This window comes from Anopheles moucheti, chromosome 2, assembly GCF_943734755.1.
Source record: "Anopheles moucheti chromosome 2, idAnoMoucSN_F20_07, whole genome shotgun sequence".
NCBI classification, from domain to species: Eukaryota; Metazoa; Arthropoda; class Insecta; order Diptera; family Culicidae; genus Anopheles; species Anopheles moucheti.
Window position 1 is genome coordinate 93,270,128 of NC_069140.1, and position 14,398 is coordinate 93,284,525.

Genomic DNA, 14,398 nt, shown 5'->3' on the forward strand with positions numbered 1-14,398 from the left:
GGGTCTCTTCGCGGAAGGACGCTAGCGTCTTTTCCGTCTCGTTCGAGTTGTGTCATAGCTCGATCAGCTCCGGTCCCTTCCAGGTAACGCCCGCACGCAACAGATTATAGAACCGTGTTACCGCCCACATGGCCATTATCTGTGAAAAGACAGGGCGGAAAAAATGGGATATGGGGTTCCGAGCTGCAAAACATCGCACGTCTCTCGATGTCTACTTACGTTGATGACAGCTCGCGATATGAAGAATGCTACCTCCGCCTTGCAGAGCGAATCAAACTGCCGGTTCACGTGATCTCGCAGTACGTTCGAGTAAACCATTGCGACCGCTTCCAGTGCCATGAAGGTGATGAATCCGATTATCCACGGTACGACCAGACCTATGTTTTCCTGTTGTACGGCGACGAACGGTGGAGGAGAGTCAGTGCGTCCGAAACCACGAGTTCACCCTGAAGAGGACGAATTCCCCGCAAAAAAAAAAAGATCTACTTACCCGATAGATTCCAAAAATAAGCACCACACTGAGCAGGATCATCGAACATTGCGTACCGATGATGGCGAAGTAGGCTATCTGTACACCTGCAGCGATACGAGACCGGTGCGAACGGCGGCCCGATTAGAGCAAAACCGAATAATTGGATACCGATGGTGAAGTTAAGCGAGAATACGCACTTACCGTAGTACACATCCTCCAGGTCGCCGTACTTTTTCACGTTTACGCTGATGCGCCACGAGTACAGCAGCACAACCAGGATGGAAATATTCTGCCAGGATGGGTGAGCAGTCCATAGAAACAGACCGGAAAAGAGACAGTGAGAGAGAGTGAGAAGGAGAAGGAAAGATTACACTCAACGCCTACTGGTAGGCGAATTCGAAGCGAAAAATTTACCAATAACATTGTTATGTATATCACTCGGGTACATGTGGAGAAATCGCTCCACATAACAGCACATACACATCCACACACTCACACACACACCTGCCTATCTGGCATTGCTATCCGATGCAATTTACCTAATCTTTCGCATAATGGCCCACCGTTAAGGGGCTTTAATTCGCACTCAATCATGCTCCAGTCAGCTGGCCGGAAAATAAATTGGTATCTCCAGAGTCCGCATTTCACCACCTGTGTACGGGGCCCTTCCGGTTCGGGGAAAACCAGTGGCGCTTTACAGCGAATTCGCATCGAGCAGCGAACGGAGTAGGCACAGAGTTCACAGGAAATGGGTGGTCCAACTTCTTGAAGATACATATATCTTGGAATTCGTCGGTTTGATTTCAGGGCTAGGGCTAGGTGCTCGGCATAGTGGTGGATGTGCATTTAGAAGCAATTATAATGGATCTAATTTAATGAGGATCTTAACAGGTGCAACTTCTTCAACTTGAAGACGTTTCAGCGATTCTTTCATGTTACTCTGTTAGGAATTCCGTACTAGACGTCAAGCGAATTGGCACCGTAACCCTCATAAGGACAAGAGTTTAATGGCGTGACCTTGGAGCTACCGATTGACTTGGGCGCGAGATGACGGTGGACATCATTAGAGGCGGCAGTAATTAGCGACTTTTAATAGATGTTACATAAAGCTTCAAGAAGTTCCAATATATCGCGTGAAATTCCAACGAAGCACCATTAGGAAGGACAAGTTACTGGAAGCCGGTAACGAGCTATTAGCAAGCACGTGGTGCTCACTTAATATCTCGTTACTCGTTGCACTTCCGTTCCGACCACCGTTGAACTAGAGCCGACATCTTCCCCTCCCAGCGAGCGCAAGTTTTTTTGTTTCGTTTCCACTGTCTTCCATCATTTGAGCCCAAAAAGCTCGTCGATGTTTAATTAGCTGGAAAACAGACCAGCGACGGACAGTATGGCCCCGCAGGGCAAAGGAAAAGCATTTCCCAACCCCGCAAAAACAAAATAATGTGGAAAAAGTAGAGAAACAATTCCCGCGCTTACCAGGGTGTAGATGGCGCTCGTTAGTGCCAAATGTTTGGCGTGCAGCATCCGGCAGCAACCATTAGCGCGCAGCGGACCGTACGGATACAGGATGGCAGACTTCATGGTGGTTGGCTGTTTCGTGTTAGTTTCTTCGCGCCCGGCAATGCTGTGCTGCGGGTTTCCGGCCAGTGCACGGCAGATAACTATTTCTTCGCGCGGCAGCTTATGCTTTTAATGTGTGCTTCCCTTCCAACGCAACGTTGCTACTGGCCACACAATTTAGTGACTCTTTATCTGTTTGCTTTGCTCGTGCCGGTACTAGCCGGCGCGCTAGGGTTTTTGGGATGCAGTGTTGGGGTGCTGTGCTCTAAAATTTCCGTTGGCAGCTGCTGGATTAATGCTGGAAGCCCACCCGGCACAACACTCTACACGTGCCTGAGCCACCGTCGGTGGTGCAGGGTCGGTTGCAGTACGACCGCAAAACGGATGCTATCGAGGTGGGTTACATTGTAGCGGTTGGCCAGGTCCCGTCCGATAGGTTTGGTGTTTTGCAGTCGCTGAGCAGGAATCATTTCACTTAATTATGTTTTGCCTCGTCCGCAACACTTTTAGCGCGTTGCAAATGCAAGCCTCCAATACACGGTACGGTTGTAGCAATAAAATCTGTTTTCAATTTTATTGTGGTAGTTGGCGGACTCTCCAAGGATTTACAATGCCACAGGATGCACTCTTGGGATACCGTACCGTCCAGAACTCTTGTTTGTCCACTGGGTGGCCTGTGAGCGTCAGATAAACACTAACACCCCTAACTATTCTTAGTATCTCCAGCGTGTCCGGCAGTTGTTCACAACAATGTACAAAGTGCACTACTTTCTCAGTACTGTCAGCAGAGTTTATGCGAAACTTGGCACGCTGGCTACGCACGGGAAAGAACAAAACAAAAGAAACGAAGTACATTAGTAACACGGTGCAAAAATGTGTTGTTGTCGCTGTGTCTGGAACGAGAGCTGTGGGAAAAGTGCGACGGAAAAACGTTTGAAAAGCAGCAGAAAATATTGCAAATACGCGCGTTCCGTGGCTTTGGTTTGGTGCATTTCTGCTGCCGGCAAGCCCCATGGACTGGACAGTCTAACTTTGCCATCCCACACATAACCCGAGTGTTCCGCGAGCCGTGAAAGTTATGCAAGAGTTATTTCCTTTCCGCACGGTGGAGTGTAACAATTTGCCGCCCGCTTGGTGAACGTTTCGTTTGATAGTTTGAATTTTTATGTCACATCTTGGTGCATGAAGTTTACCAACAGTAGGCGACGATCTGCGACTGCGAAAGCTCGTACGATGGGGATGAAGCGACGAAGCAGTAGACGAGAGAGGGAGCGGGATGGGAAGGATTAAGCTTTTTTACATTGCAAGTTGGTCCTGCAACGAATACTGGCCTGGTCTGGCCATTGTTCAGAGTGAGGGTTGATTCAGAGGGTTGACATTTCCGACTCGTGTTTTAGTTGGAGAGGGCGACTTAAGTTCGAAGCGCTCGAAGGTATTTCCATTTATCATTCCTTTCGCACTGCTCAAACCGTGGGACCGTGGGACCGTGAGCGCGCACTCCGGTTCGGGTTTACGGAACGGTGCTTTGTGATGAACGGTTTTGCAGCAACGGTGCGGCGGACGTTTTTCGATGTACTGAAGTTGAAAGGTGCTGGTCGAGCGTTTGACACTTTACACTTCAGCGTTTCCGGTGCCGACCGACCGAACCCGTCGCAACAACGGCGGACGGAAATAGTTATTTGAGGCTGTGCTGTTGTCACCAAAAGGGGTTTTTTTTTTTATTTTCTCCATGAAAGAAAAGGCTTTCTGCGTGCAGTGGTGGCCGTTTTCCATGGAACAGACCATTGTATGGTGGTTCGGGTTTTTCAAATGGCGACCAGCAACTGAACCATGCTATTGGCGTCCCACATTATAGCTCAGTTGAAATGTTGAAAAAAACAAAAACGCCACACACCAACCCTGGGAAAGAGAAGAAAGTAAAGGAATAGCAATAAAAAGCTGTATTACTGATGATTAACAACATTTGTTGGGCTTTTGAACTAAAAAGAGAGAAGCAAAAGACGAACAAAAAAAAACGCACACACACACACACACACACACACATCCCCGATCTGGGAAATGGAAACAGATTCCATACGGACGGCTAGTAACAGTGAAACTACTTTGCGCTCGCTCGCTACACGCATCCAAAGTGGGTGGGAAAAAATACATTCACAAGGGATGAAATTATAATAATTGATTGAATTCGTCCTTCTCGGTAAGTTCTCAGTTAAATGGTGGTTTGGTGGTGGGAGATCGTTCGGTTGTCGGCGTATCGCACTGGAGACATTTGTCGGCCCGCTGGTGGGAAAATCAATACGGAAAGTTGCTCCATTTGCCACGAGATTGATGTTGCAGGCCAACAAAGACGGGACGATAAGAAGCGGCGGGAAGTTGCGGATGGTGCGGAAACCGCTCCGCCGCGCGCTACATGGGGAAAGTTGCCGGGGAAATGTTTCTTCCGCCGGGTGGAATTGCTTTACCGTCAGGAGGTTATAAGGTTGATTGAGTTGGAAGTTTTGCCTAGTAGTGGCTGTTTTTGTTTGTTTGTTTCCTGCCTCCCTTCTCGCTGCTGCGTGTGTGACAGATATGACGTATTTCTCTATGCAAGGCAATAAATAGAAAGCAAAGATTCGGTGGAAAAAGGAAAACTTTGCTGGAAACAGTAGCGTTGCGAGGACGGTTTTACTTTATTTATTGTGCACTTCAAAGAAGTTTCGTTCGTTTTTGTGGGGGTGACACATGAGTACCGTGTGCTTTATGCTATTTTATGTCATGTACGAATTTATGGCTTAACCTATATGTCACTGTTAATCGATAAACGTATTAGTTGAGTATGAGTACTGTTCGTACATATGTTGCATAACTAACTGTCCTAGTCTTCAGTCTATTACATCAAATGTCGTGGAATGAATCTCTTGTGTATTAAAATCGCATGAAACAAGGACGATTAATATTCGACTAACTGAAGTTGAATGTTGTATAAAATCAAATAATATTTTGTACTTTAAACTGTAAAATTCTTGATTTGAATAACTAGCTTTCAAGATTTGATCACAGAGGGCGCAATACACTTGAATCCATTGACTTAATTGATAGAGCCTCGATCTCTTACCGATAGACTCGAAGTGAGAAACAAAGTTAACTTGGGCAACGAAGGCTCGATTGTTTTGCTTCTGCGAAACAAAACCACATCTGAGGAAGTCGGTCTCTGGTTGTTAAAGGTAAGCACTTCCTTCAGCATGTGTTTCAGTACCTTTGGTGTAGTACCTACCTTTTGGTTACAAAATGATGGACACAAATACTAGGAAATATAATAAAGAACTCCACAAAGACATAGAAATTCAATTGAACTCATTGGATTCTTTTGAAAAAAAATGCATTTTATGAAAGTTTGGCCGTTCGCATGGAGAGAAGTTATTCTTGTTTTCAGAGTTATTTGATTACTTAGGAGTAATTTTCGATATTTATCGATATTTTGGTTTAAATTTTTTATCTGATATCCTGCTTATGCTTTAGGAAAACTGTTAATAAAGTTTTTTTTTATTTTCGTTTATTTATGAAATATTTACCCTTAAAATATGTTATTATTTTTAAGTTGTATTTTTTGCCATTTCAATTTATTTTTAAGGATCTTATAAAACGGAATTAAACGATAGATATTGAAGAATATATTTTGTTATCCTCAAATAAGCTTTTAACTGCAATATTTCATCAAATCATATTGAAAGCTAAGTAATGCATCCTTGGATGAAGAATTTTCATTTTAATCACATGAAAATCAAAAAAATGTCAAAAATTGTAAGGATTGTTTATAATAATTTATTAATTAAAATTGTTAAAAATGGCAAAATATTTAGCGCTCGGGATTGAAAAAACATCTGCCGGACACAGGCTGCACAGTAGGCTGCAGTACACAGCAACCTGAATAAATAGAAAAGTTAGTCTCTGTCCAAAGATGCAAGATAAAAACAAAATTAAATTAATTTTTCCAAACAGGAAAAGTTTCAACCGACACCATTTGCTTGTCACCGGCGCACCACCATTGATGGCGCGGGGAAAGGAAAAGCAGAAGAGATGAACTGATAATATTAAATTGGGTCTGGCTGGAAACAAAAAGATAGCAAACGCAGTGAAATGTACCCCAGGCACACCATGAATCCATCAATCTGTTAAGAAAACTGTTGTTGAAATGCGTGTTTCCCTTTTACAGCAAAGCGGGAGGGAATCTTTCGCACCGACTGTTTTACGCAAACGATCGATGCGGCCCGAAAATAAAAGACCCCATACCCGGTGTGTTAGCGTTTGGTGATAAATTTTAATTTAACCAAATAGCTCACTACCACCCAGCGAAACCACCCCGGTTGGATTGAATATTCATTACCATCGGTTACGGCGCTAGACGATTACAATGGCAAACCGCTACCAACCGGTACCGCACATTGCCTTGGAAAAGCGCCACCATTCATCCCCCTTTCCGCGGAAGGGTGGAACTGCGAAAGGAAGCAGCAGCTGCGCGTGTATGTGTGAGCGCGCGTGAACGCGACGCGGATCATATTTCCTCGCCTTTAAAGCCACAACCGCCACCAGTGCAGCGCCATGCCAGCTTTTGCCTGCCAGCGGCAAAATGGCGCGCCGTCTGGTGACTGGGGTGGAGAATTCATAACTTCGCCCCCTAACCCACGCTTGCAACCAACCGCCCAAAAACACGTTGACCTCCAGCGGCTTCATGTTTAGCCGGCATATGGCGGCTGGCTGGGAAAATGTTGCGTGGCAGCATAAACCACAGCGCGCGAACCGAGCAAACCCATTGGCTTAATCACTTGGCAACCGCGGAATGAACTTTCGCACCGGGTCTGTATGCAAGTACGGGGAGTACGCCACGCCACGCTATATTACGATGGCCACCAAAAAAAACGAAAACCAACAACGGAATTCGGTGGGGGTGGGGGGCGTGTGGAAAACCGAGCACCAAGCACAGATTGTTTTTCGTTAGGATTTGATGTTCTTTTTTTCTCTCTTCTCCAAAAATCATTTTTTCATTCGTAAATTTGGTGAAGCAATTCAAAAGGGTCGGATTCTATGGCGAACCCACCCTCCCCCCCCGGTACCCCAATGGACAAGGGTGGAATAGAATCGCTTGGTCGGGGTGGTGTAGGAACAGTGCTTTTGTTGTGGGTTTTCCAGGCTTTCCCCAAAGTACAGGATCGCCTCGTTGGTTGGTGAAGCAGAGCGGAAGCGCGTTCAGAGGACCCGTTTTTGTTTGTTATTTGTGCGCCCCAGAGATGTGCGTCTTCGCACCGTAATGGTTGTGAGCAGGATATATTGTGGAAGGCATATTTGAATACTGCCGAAGCTGCTGAAAATCATGCCGGTATGGGAGGGTGGAAGGCAATACGAAAACGATTGAATATTGCATGAGAGTAAGACATGCTTCAGGCCGGTGTGCAAAGGAAAAGGAAGCCAGTGTACACAAATTCAATGTCGATCGCGGGTCATAAATACCACCGGAAGCACTACTCTAAAGCAACACGAGAGATGCCCGGCGTGTTGGTGATAAGGATCGTGTCGTTATTCGTTTCATTCTTCCTTGCGGCGCCTTCATTCTCATTGAACGCCTTTCAGTTTACGGGTTTTCCCACCGAAACATGAATCTTCATGAGACCGGGGCTGTTACGCCCGTGGAGGATGATTTTCTCTATCCTGGCTTGGAAATAAAGATCCGGTGCTACGCGCCTGCTCCCTCACACCACCACCACCTCCTTCCTACCTGCAACTCCGGCAGGTGAAGACAATAATGACGTCCCATTGCGTGTATACCGTGCTTTGCTTCGTGTACGGTGAGTGACTTTTCCTTCCGAAACACGTCCACGAAAGTGGAACCCTGTTTTAAAGCTTTCGCGCCCGACGGGCGCACACACACACACACATGCAGCGCTATTTTGTTGAATCCGAGACTAAGCTGGTGCCACTCCAGTTCGCGGAACGAATATAGAAGCACGGTCGCACGGTCGCAAACCGGCCGGCCTGTTGGTTCGCTCAGGGATAATCTTAAAGCGGCACGCCTGTTAGCATAAACGTGATACGCATTTAAGATGTGTGATGGTGGTGTGTTGTGTGGTTGTTTGTTTTTTCTCCTTCGCTTTCCAGCTTTTCCAGCACAGCGTTTTTCAATGAATGCAACCGGAAATGCAACGCCTCGAGCGAGGAGTATTCCCATGCGGTGCATCCGGTTCGCCACCGGGGGGTTCTCATTATTAATTTGATGATTTCAATAATGCATGAGCTAGGGGAAGCAGGGTTTTTAATTGAATTGGAAAAGAGAGAGAGAGTGAGAGAGAGAGAGAGAAAGGAAGAGGAAAAGCACTAAATTGGTATCTGAAATACGTACCAGGGGGTAAGAAAATATGCTGCAGGTTAATGGCGCATTGCAGAGAAGTTTTCCCACGGAAAAGAGCAGCCATTATGTATCGGTTGTAATTTTAAAAGGAGTGCGCTACACATTGGTTCGTTTAATGATGCTTTTTGATGATTAATGATTAATGATGATTAATATTGTGCTAACATTATTTATTCAATAACAAATTGCAATAATGAATATTGCAATGAGGATTTGATAGTAAATAGTCGATGAGTAATGAGTACAAGCGAGCCCACTACTAATCATTGCAGAGTTGTGTTTACATTATTGAATGCTTTCGGATGTTTGAGATTTTTTATTCAAAATTTTAGCGATTTTCAACATAGTATTGTTATGTATACTGATGTTTAATAGCGCCCTCTTTCGTCAAACTGCGGAATATGTTTGGCAGTTTGTGTCAAACTTTGACAGTTATATTTGAACATCGCAACGTGAATAGGTTAATTATACTTTACTTGCATTATGATACTAGTGTGTTTTGTATCAGAAATACATTATGTTACACGATTGGTGATCAGCCATCAGCACATTGGTTCACTTCCTTTGCCAAGTACTATCCAGTATCGGAAGAAAAATACCCAAACCCCTAAGGTACATGAGACTTTTGCCAACGGAATTGGAAAAAAAACTCAAACATGTGACTGTTGAAACTGTATAGCAATTTCAACGGAAGATAGCGTCTGAAAGCACAGGATAATTCGTGGTTGCTGTGGACTTCCCGAATAGGGGATCACCCTCAACGGAAGAGACCGTGTGAAAAGTCCAATACATTTATGTATCTAATAGTGTGGAACGGAAGAGACTGTCTGATAATGCAGTCTTACATCCATGAAGTCCTCTAATGCCCAGGACATCCTTAATGGAAAATACCTTTTGAGAAAGCAGGCTCAGTTATCTGCGAATTCCCTTAATAGCTAGTTCACCCCTCAGTGTATCGGATGATGTTTAACGTTAGACAAGAGTTCAGGAGTATGATAAGATATGAATACCTTGGCATATTTCTTGATAGATTTCGTGTTTTTCTTGAGTGTATTCCTGTGAATGTGGTTCTCTCAGAACCTAACAAAGACATTCTATTTAATTTTTCGTTGTATGACAATAAGGCGAAGAGCTTTAATATTTATAATGAAAATTAGATTATTTTCATGAAAGGTGGACACTCCTTGTGAATATAAAAATCCTTTATATTGGATTGTGTCCATCATTATCATAATTAAGTTTAACAACGTTTTATCTCTTTATCTATATCTTCATATCTCAATCTTCATCCTTTTCTGATAGTCGTTATAAAACAGTAGTAGGGATGCGTTATAGTCGGCATAAGATTAAGAAGAGAGTAATCGCATTTAGATGCCAACTTGAACGGAGTGAAACGAAGCGATCATAAGAGCCCTTCGTTCTGCGCGTTATGCATATTTTGAGGGTCTCTTCAGAACGCGTATGAGCACTTCATTCAGTGATGAAAAAAGAAATTCGCTAGGCTTTTATGATTTATGGTTGTTGAGCATAAGTTTGTTAAAAGATGGAGAACTTGAGATCAAAAGGAACGGATAAACGTAGTATCTTAGTAGTAACTTCTGCATGTAAAAGTCATACTAATGCGAATAACGCACAGTGAAAAACGGATTATGTCTAAGAAACGTTATTTAAAACTGTGGGTATTCAGAATTCCAAAGACTCCAAAGAGGAAATTATTATGATGTAAGATATTCAACAATTGTAAAATGACATTTCTTTGTTTGGATTCGAATTACTAGCGCAACATGAGACTGTTACATCTCTGCAGATCGTAGACAGGTCACATACTTTGATGAATAATTGATTGTCAGGTATCTGCTGCTTACTATTAAACGATACTTCTATTACATATTGATGCGTACTTTTATGATACATTCGTCTGCATCTTAAATGAAATTATTTGCATAGTTTAATTCATCGTACGGGTGCGTTTAGAGCGGCGAGAAAAAAGTGCCACAAAAGTGGTAAGCAAAGAAAGCTCCCCAGTGAAATATGGCTTCGTTCTATAAAACTACCGAGCATACATCCACCGTGGTACCCACTATCCGGTTATGGGAACTGCGTGGATGCGGATAACATGCACGATCCGTTCCGATTGGAACGTCGTTCCGGTTGAATTCTTGCTCGGAAGCAACCAGCTTATCTTCCCAACCGTATCCAACCCAAAAAAGGTATGTGTAGCAGTGGTTTTTGGATGTGTGTCCGAACGGGATCTGAGAACGGGGAACGGAAAGTACCCAACTTTCTGCTCAATTCTGGCCATGTTACGGTGAAGTACTATCCTTTTCCCTTCCCTATTTTTTTTTGTTTGCTATATTTTTATCTATTCACGAGTGGAACGCGGGTGACAGAGTGTGGAGATAAAAGAACGTGCAAACACACTGACACACATGCTTGTATCACCAAATCGTACCAGCGTTTCCAAACATCAACTCAACATTAAAATATGCATGGCTAGGTTTTTGTTCCGAGGCACACTCCAGACTGTATGGGAAAATAACAGGTCGTGGATCGCTTTTTGCCATTTCTATTTCCGAAGGTTCTATGCTTTGCCTTCTGCCATCCCTGCCAGGCACTAACCGTGCAGCCATATTTCATGAAGGGACTTACCCGGATGCCCGAATCTCGGTTTCGCTTATCCAGCGCGAGCTTTCCATGCGGGGTATAGACACGACATAAAAAAACGAGCGAGAAAACAAGTAACTTTCTCATCCACCCGCGGGAAAAATGGCAGCTGATTGTAATCGTAGCGTTATCTTTTGTTTTATTTTTAAAGAACCCATCTGCTCCGGTCTGCTAGCTTTCTTTACTGTGCGTGTGTGAGTGCTTGTGAATAGGAATCATCTTTTTCGTTCGGAGTTGATTTTAGTTTGCTTTTCGTTACTCTTTTTGCTATTGTAGCCACATACAGACACACTCACATACACACACACATACAGCCACAGAAGAACACAATGGCATTCCGGCCGCGTTTCCGGTTGCCAGCACTGTCTAAATAAAGTGCCGAAGTAAGAATGCTGTATCCATTTCGGATTCACCCGGTAAAGGTATCATCAAGCTCGCTCCACCACGTGCGGTTTGGCAAGCAAAGTGGCGGGAAAATGGTGGGAGAGCTGGGAAAGTGAAGGAAAACATCGAAGCCAAATGGAAGATGTGCAGCAAAGTAAAAGAACAGCAAGGCACGGTATTGACTTTGGAGAGAAAAAAAACAAAAAAAAAAGTATGCTCCCTTAGACTTCCTGGGCACAAAAGTCAGGAGACCTTATAAGCAAAGGCTAGAAAAAGGAATGGATATAAAAACGGAACCGAGAGAGAAAATACGAAAACAGAAAAATGCGAAAAAGATTATGCATAAAACGGTCGAGCGCTTTCCCGTTTGGTGAAGAAGTTTTTAATTAACTCAGATAAAACTGTTGCATTTTTGATTTTGCTTTGGTGTGGGAGAGTTGCTTTTTTCCGTTTTTTTTTTCGTTTTTGGTTTGTTTGAGAGTTTCTCTCATCCATTGCGTTAAATAAGTCACGGTTGAGAAATTGGTGTGCGAAGTTTCTTGGAGAGTTGCATATTTTTTTAACCTTTTTTAAAAGTTGCTACCCGTCTGTGGTCCATTAGGATGGGCAAGCGGAAGAAACAGAAGAAAAAATGAATGCTGCAAAATGAAGGTGTTCGTTGTTTCCGTAAGGCTTAATTCGCATCTCGCGTTCGCATTCGCGTTCGAAATGCAACGACCATGAATTGAATAGTGTTTTGTTATTCTAGCTTTTGTTCGTCTTTGGCATAACAATAGGAAACTACTGGTTGTGGAAGAGTTTCTTGATTAAAGAAGAATTAATTGCTAAGTCGCAAAAGCTGGGAACTTCTGTAAAGTTTGGGTACATTTAAATGAGAAGTAATGCTGGCCAAAATAATCATTTAAGACTGTTTATTTCAATCAAATTCTGGAAATTATACCGAAAAGTTTTAGTATGTAGAAGTTTAAATAAATAAATTAATAATAAAATAGATGTACTACTGTGTCCGAAAAATAAAGTGACTTTCCGTTTTTTTTCTAAATGGTTTTTTTATTAAGCCAAATTAAGGTCATTCCATTCGAAGTAATCCCCTCCCGATGCAATGCACCTCTTCCACCTCTTCTGCCACTCCTCGAAGCTGGTGGAAAACGCGGATGCAGGGATGGTCTTTAGTTCCGCCGTCGCTGCGGCTTCTATCTCGTCGATAGTGTCAAAACGGTGTCCCCGAAGCGGCCGTTTTAGCTTGTTGAACAGCCAGAAGTCGGTTGGTGCCAAATCTGGTGAATACGGCGGTTTCGGAACAATATAAGGGCCAATTGTTGTGAAAAACTCCCTCAAAATGATGGCCGTATGGGAGGGCGCATTATCATGGTGCAAAAACCAACTGTTGTTTTTCCACAAATCCGGCCGCATTCCGCCGGCCGGAAATCCCAACACTTTCCGAAAGGTCTCGTATCGTCAACCGACGATTGTTGACCACCAAATCCTTGATTTGGACGACGTCGGTCGAGGTGGATGGTCTTACCGGACGGTTCTCGTCTTCGACCTTCTCACGGCCATTCTTGAAATCACTGTACCATTTGTACACATTTTTCTTCGACATTGAATCTTCCCAAAAGGCTTTTTGTAACATCCGCAATGTTTCCGCAGCGTTTATTTCATTGCGCAAACAAAATTTGATACAGGTGCGCTGTTCCACAAACTTAACAACTTGGTTATTATGGACAAAAACACATGGCGCAGCTCCGAAAACAAATTGTCACTACTAGCCGGGTTGATGTTGTGACTTGAAACTTGGCAGATCTGTCAAAAACATACATATTGACAAAGGAAAAATAAAAACAAGGGGCTTCTTTAGGTGCACGAAATTTGACATCTAGTGTCACCTTACTTTTCGGACACAGTAGTATATACGTGTAAACGCGCATTGAGTGACGACTACAATTTTGACAGCTGTCATTTAAAAAGAACAGAATAAAAAAAGACAGTGAACGAGTTAGACCGTCAAATCAAGGTGTCCTCGTATTTAATTGATTTTAAAAGCATATTAGGTTATTAGGTAAAGTGGGTTTCTTCTAACATTTCTGTTATATCTGAGGATCTTAAGGATCTAGAACGTAATTCTGCTACTTTGGGGAGCAAATTTAATTGTAGAGGTGACATAAGCAAAAGCCTCTAGAAATCAGCTTGATTAAGCTGATTTAAGCTTAGCAATTTTAAGGTACTTCAGCAACAACTTTATTACTTTAACTATTATTAACTATTACTATTATTAACAACAACTTACAAGTTTAGAATTTATATCTTAATGTACATAGGGCCACTACACAAGCCTGAGCTCCAAGAATACTTAAAAAACCTGACCTATGTAATGACAGGCAGAGTAGAATCGTTGGGGGACACGTAAAAGCTTGAAGCACCCTGAAGTACTAGAAGATATAGGTTTAATTGTAAAGAATGTTGACATAAAGAAATATTGTGAGTTTATTAAAAGTTTGAAACTTTGGTAATGTACCTTAAAATTATCTTTTAATTCCTTAAGGTCATAAGTGTATATATAAATGTATGTTATAGTCTCTAGAAATATAATGTAATGAAGAACACCAATCACATGGAATACTGATCCAACAGCTTTCGGAAACGATATTCTTATGTTTGTAAAGTATAATTTAATCGTGATTTGATGCCAATCTTGACTGTTGGCAACAACCTCATTACCTGAATTCCTTCCAATTTCCAATTAGTTCCTGGGATTCCATTGCCAACATAGCTGGAATCCAAAAACAGGAAATTATCAAATTCCAAACGTTCCTCTGTCTATCATTGCATAGCAACTGCCTTCAGACATACAGCTTCATTTGCGATGAGTTATTTAAAAGAGGAGCAGAGCAGCACCACATTTCTTCATGTGAAGCACGTACAGCACGGTTTGGCCA

General features: G+C 43.0%; 1 protein-coding gene across 1 annotated transcript in view; it reads right to left on the reverse strand.

Moving 5' to 3' along the window:
- Positions 1-21: 21 nt before the first annotated feature.
- Positions 22-14,398, reverse strand: part of LOC128296774 (uncharacterized) — a 28,395-nt gene continuing 14,018 nt past the window's right edge. The window contains exons 2-6 of the mRNA XM_053032258.1: positions 1,952-2,849; positions 674-761; positions 491-576; positions 220-387; positions 22-139 (exon numbers count right to left, since the gene is read on the reverse strand). Of these exons, the coding sequence (XP_052888218.1) occupies positions 53-139; positions 220-387; positions 491-576; positions 674-761; positions 1,952-2,056 (534 nt within the window). The 5' untranslated portion in view covers positions 2,057-2,849 and the 3' untranslated portion in view covers positions 22-52. The remainder of the gene's footprint in view (positions 140-219; positions 388-490; positions 577-673; positions 762-1,951; positions 2,850-14,398) is intronic.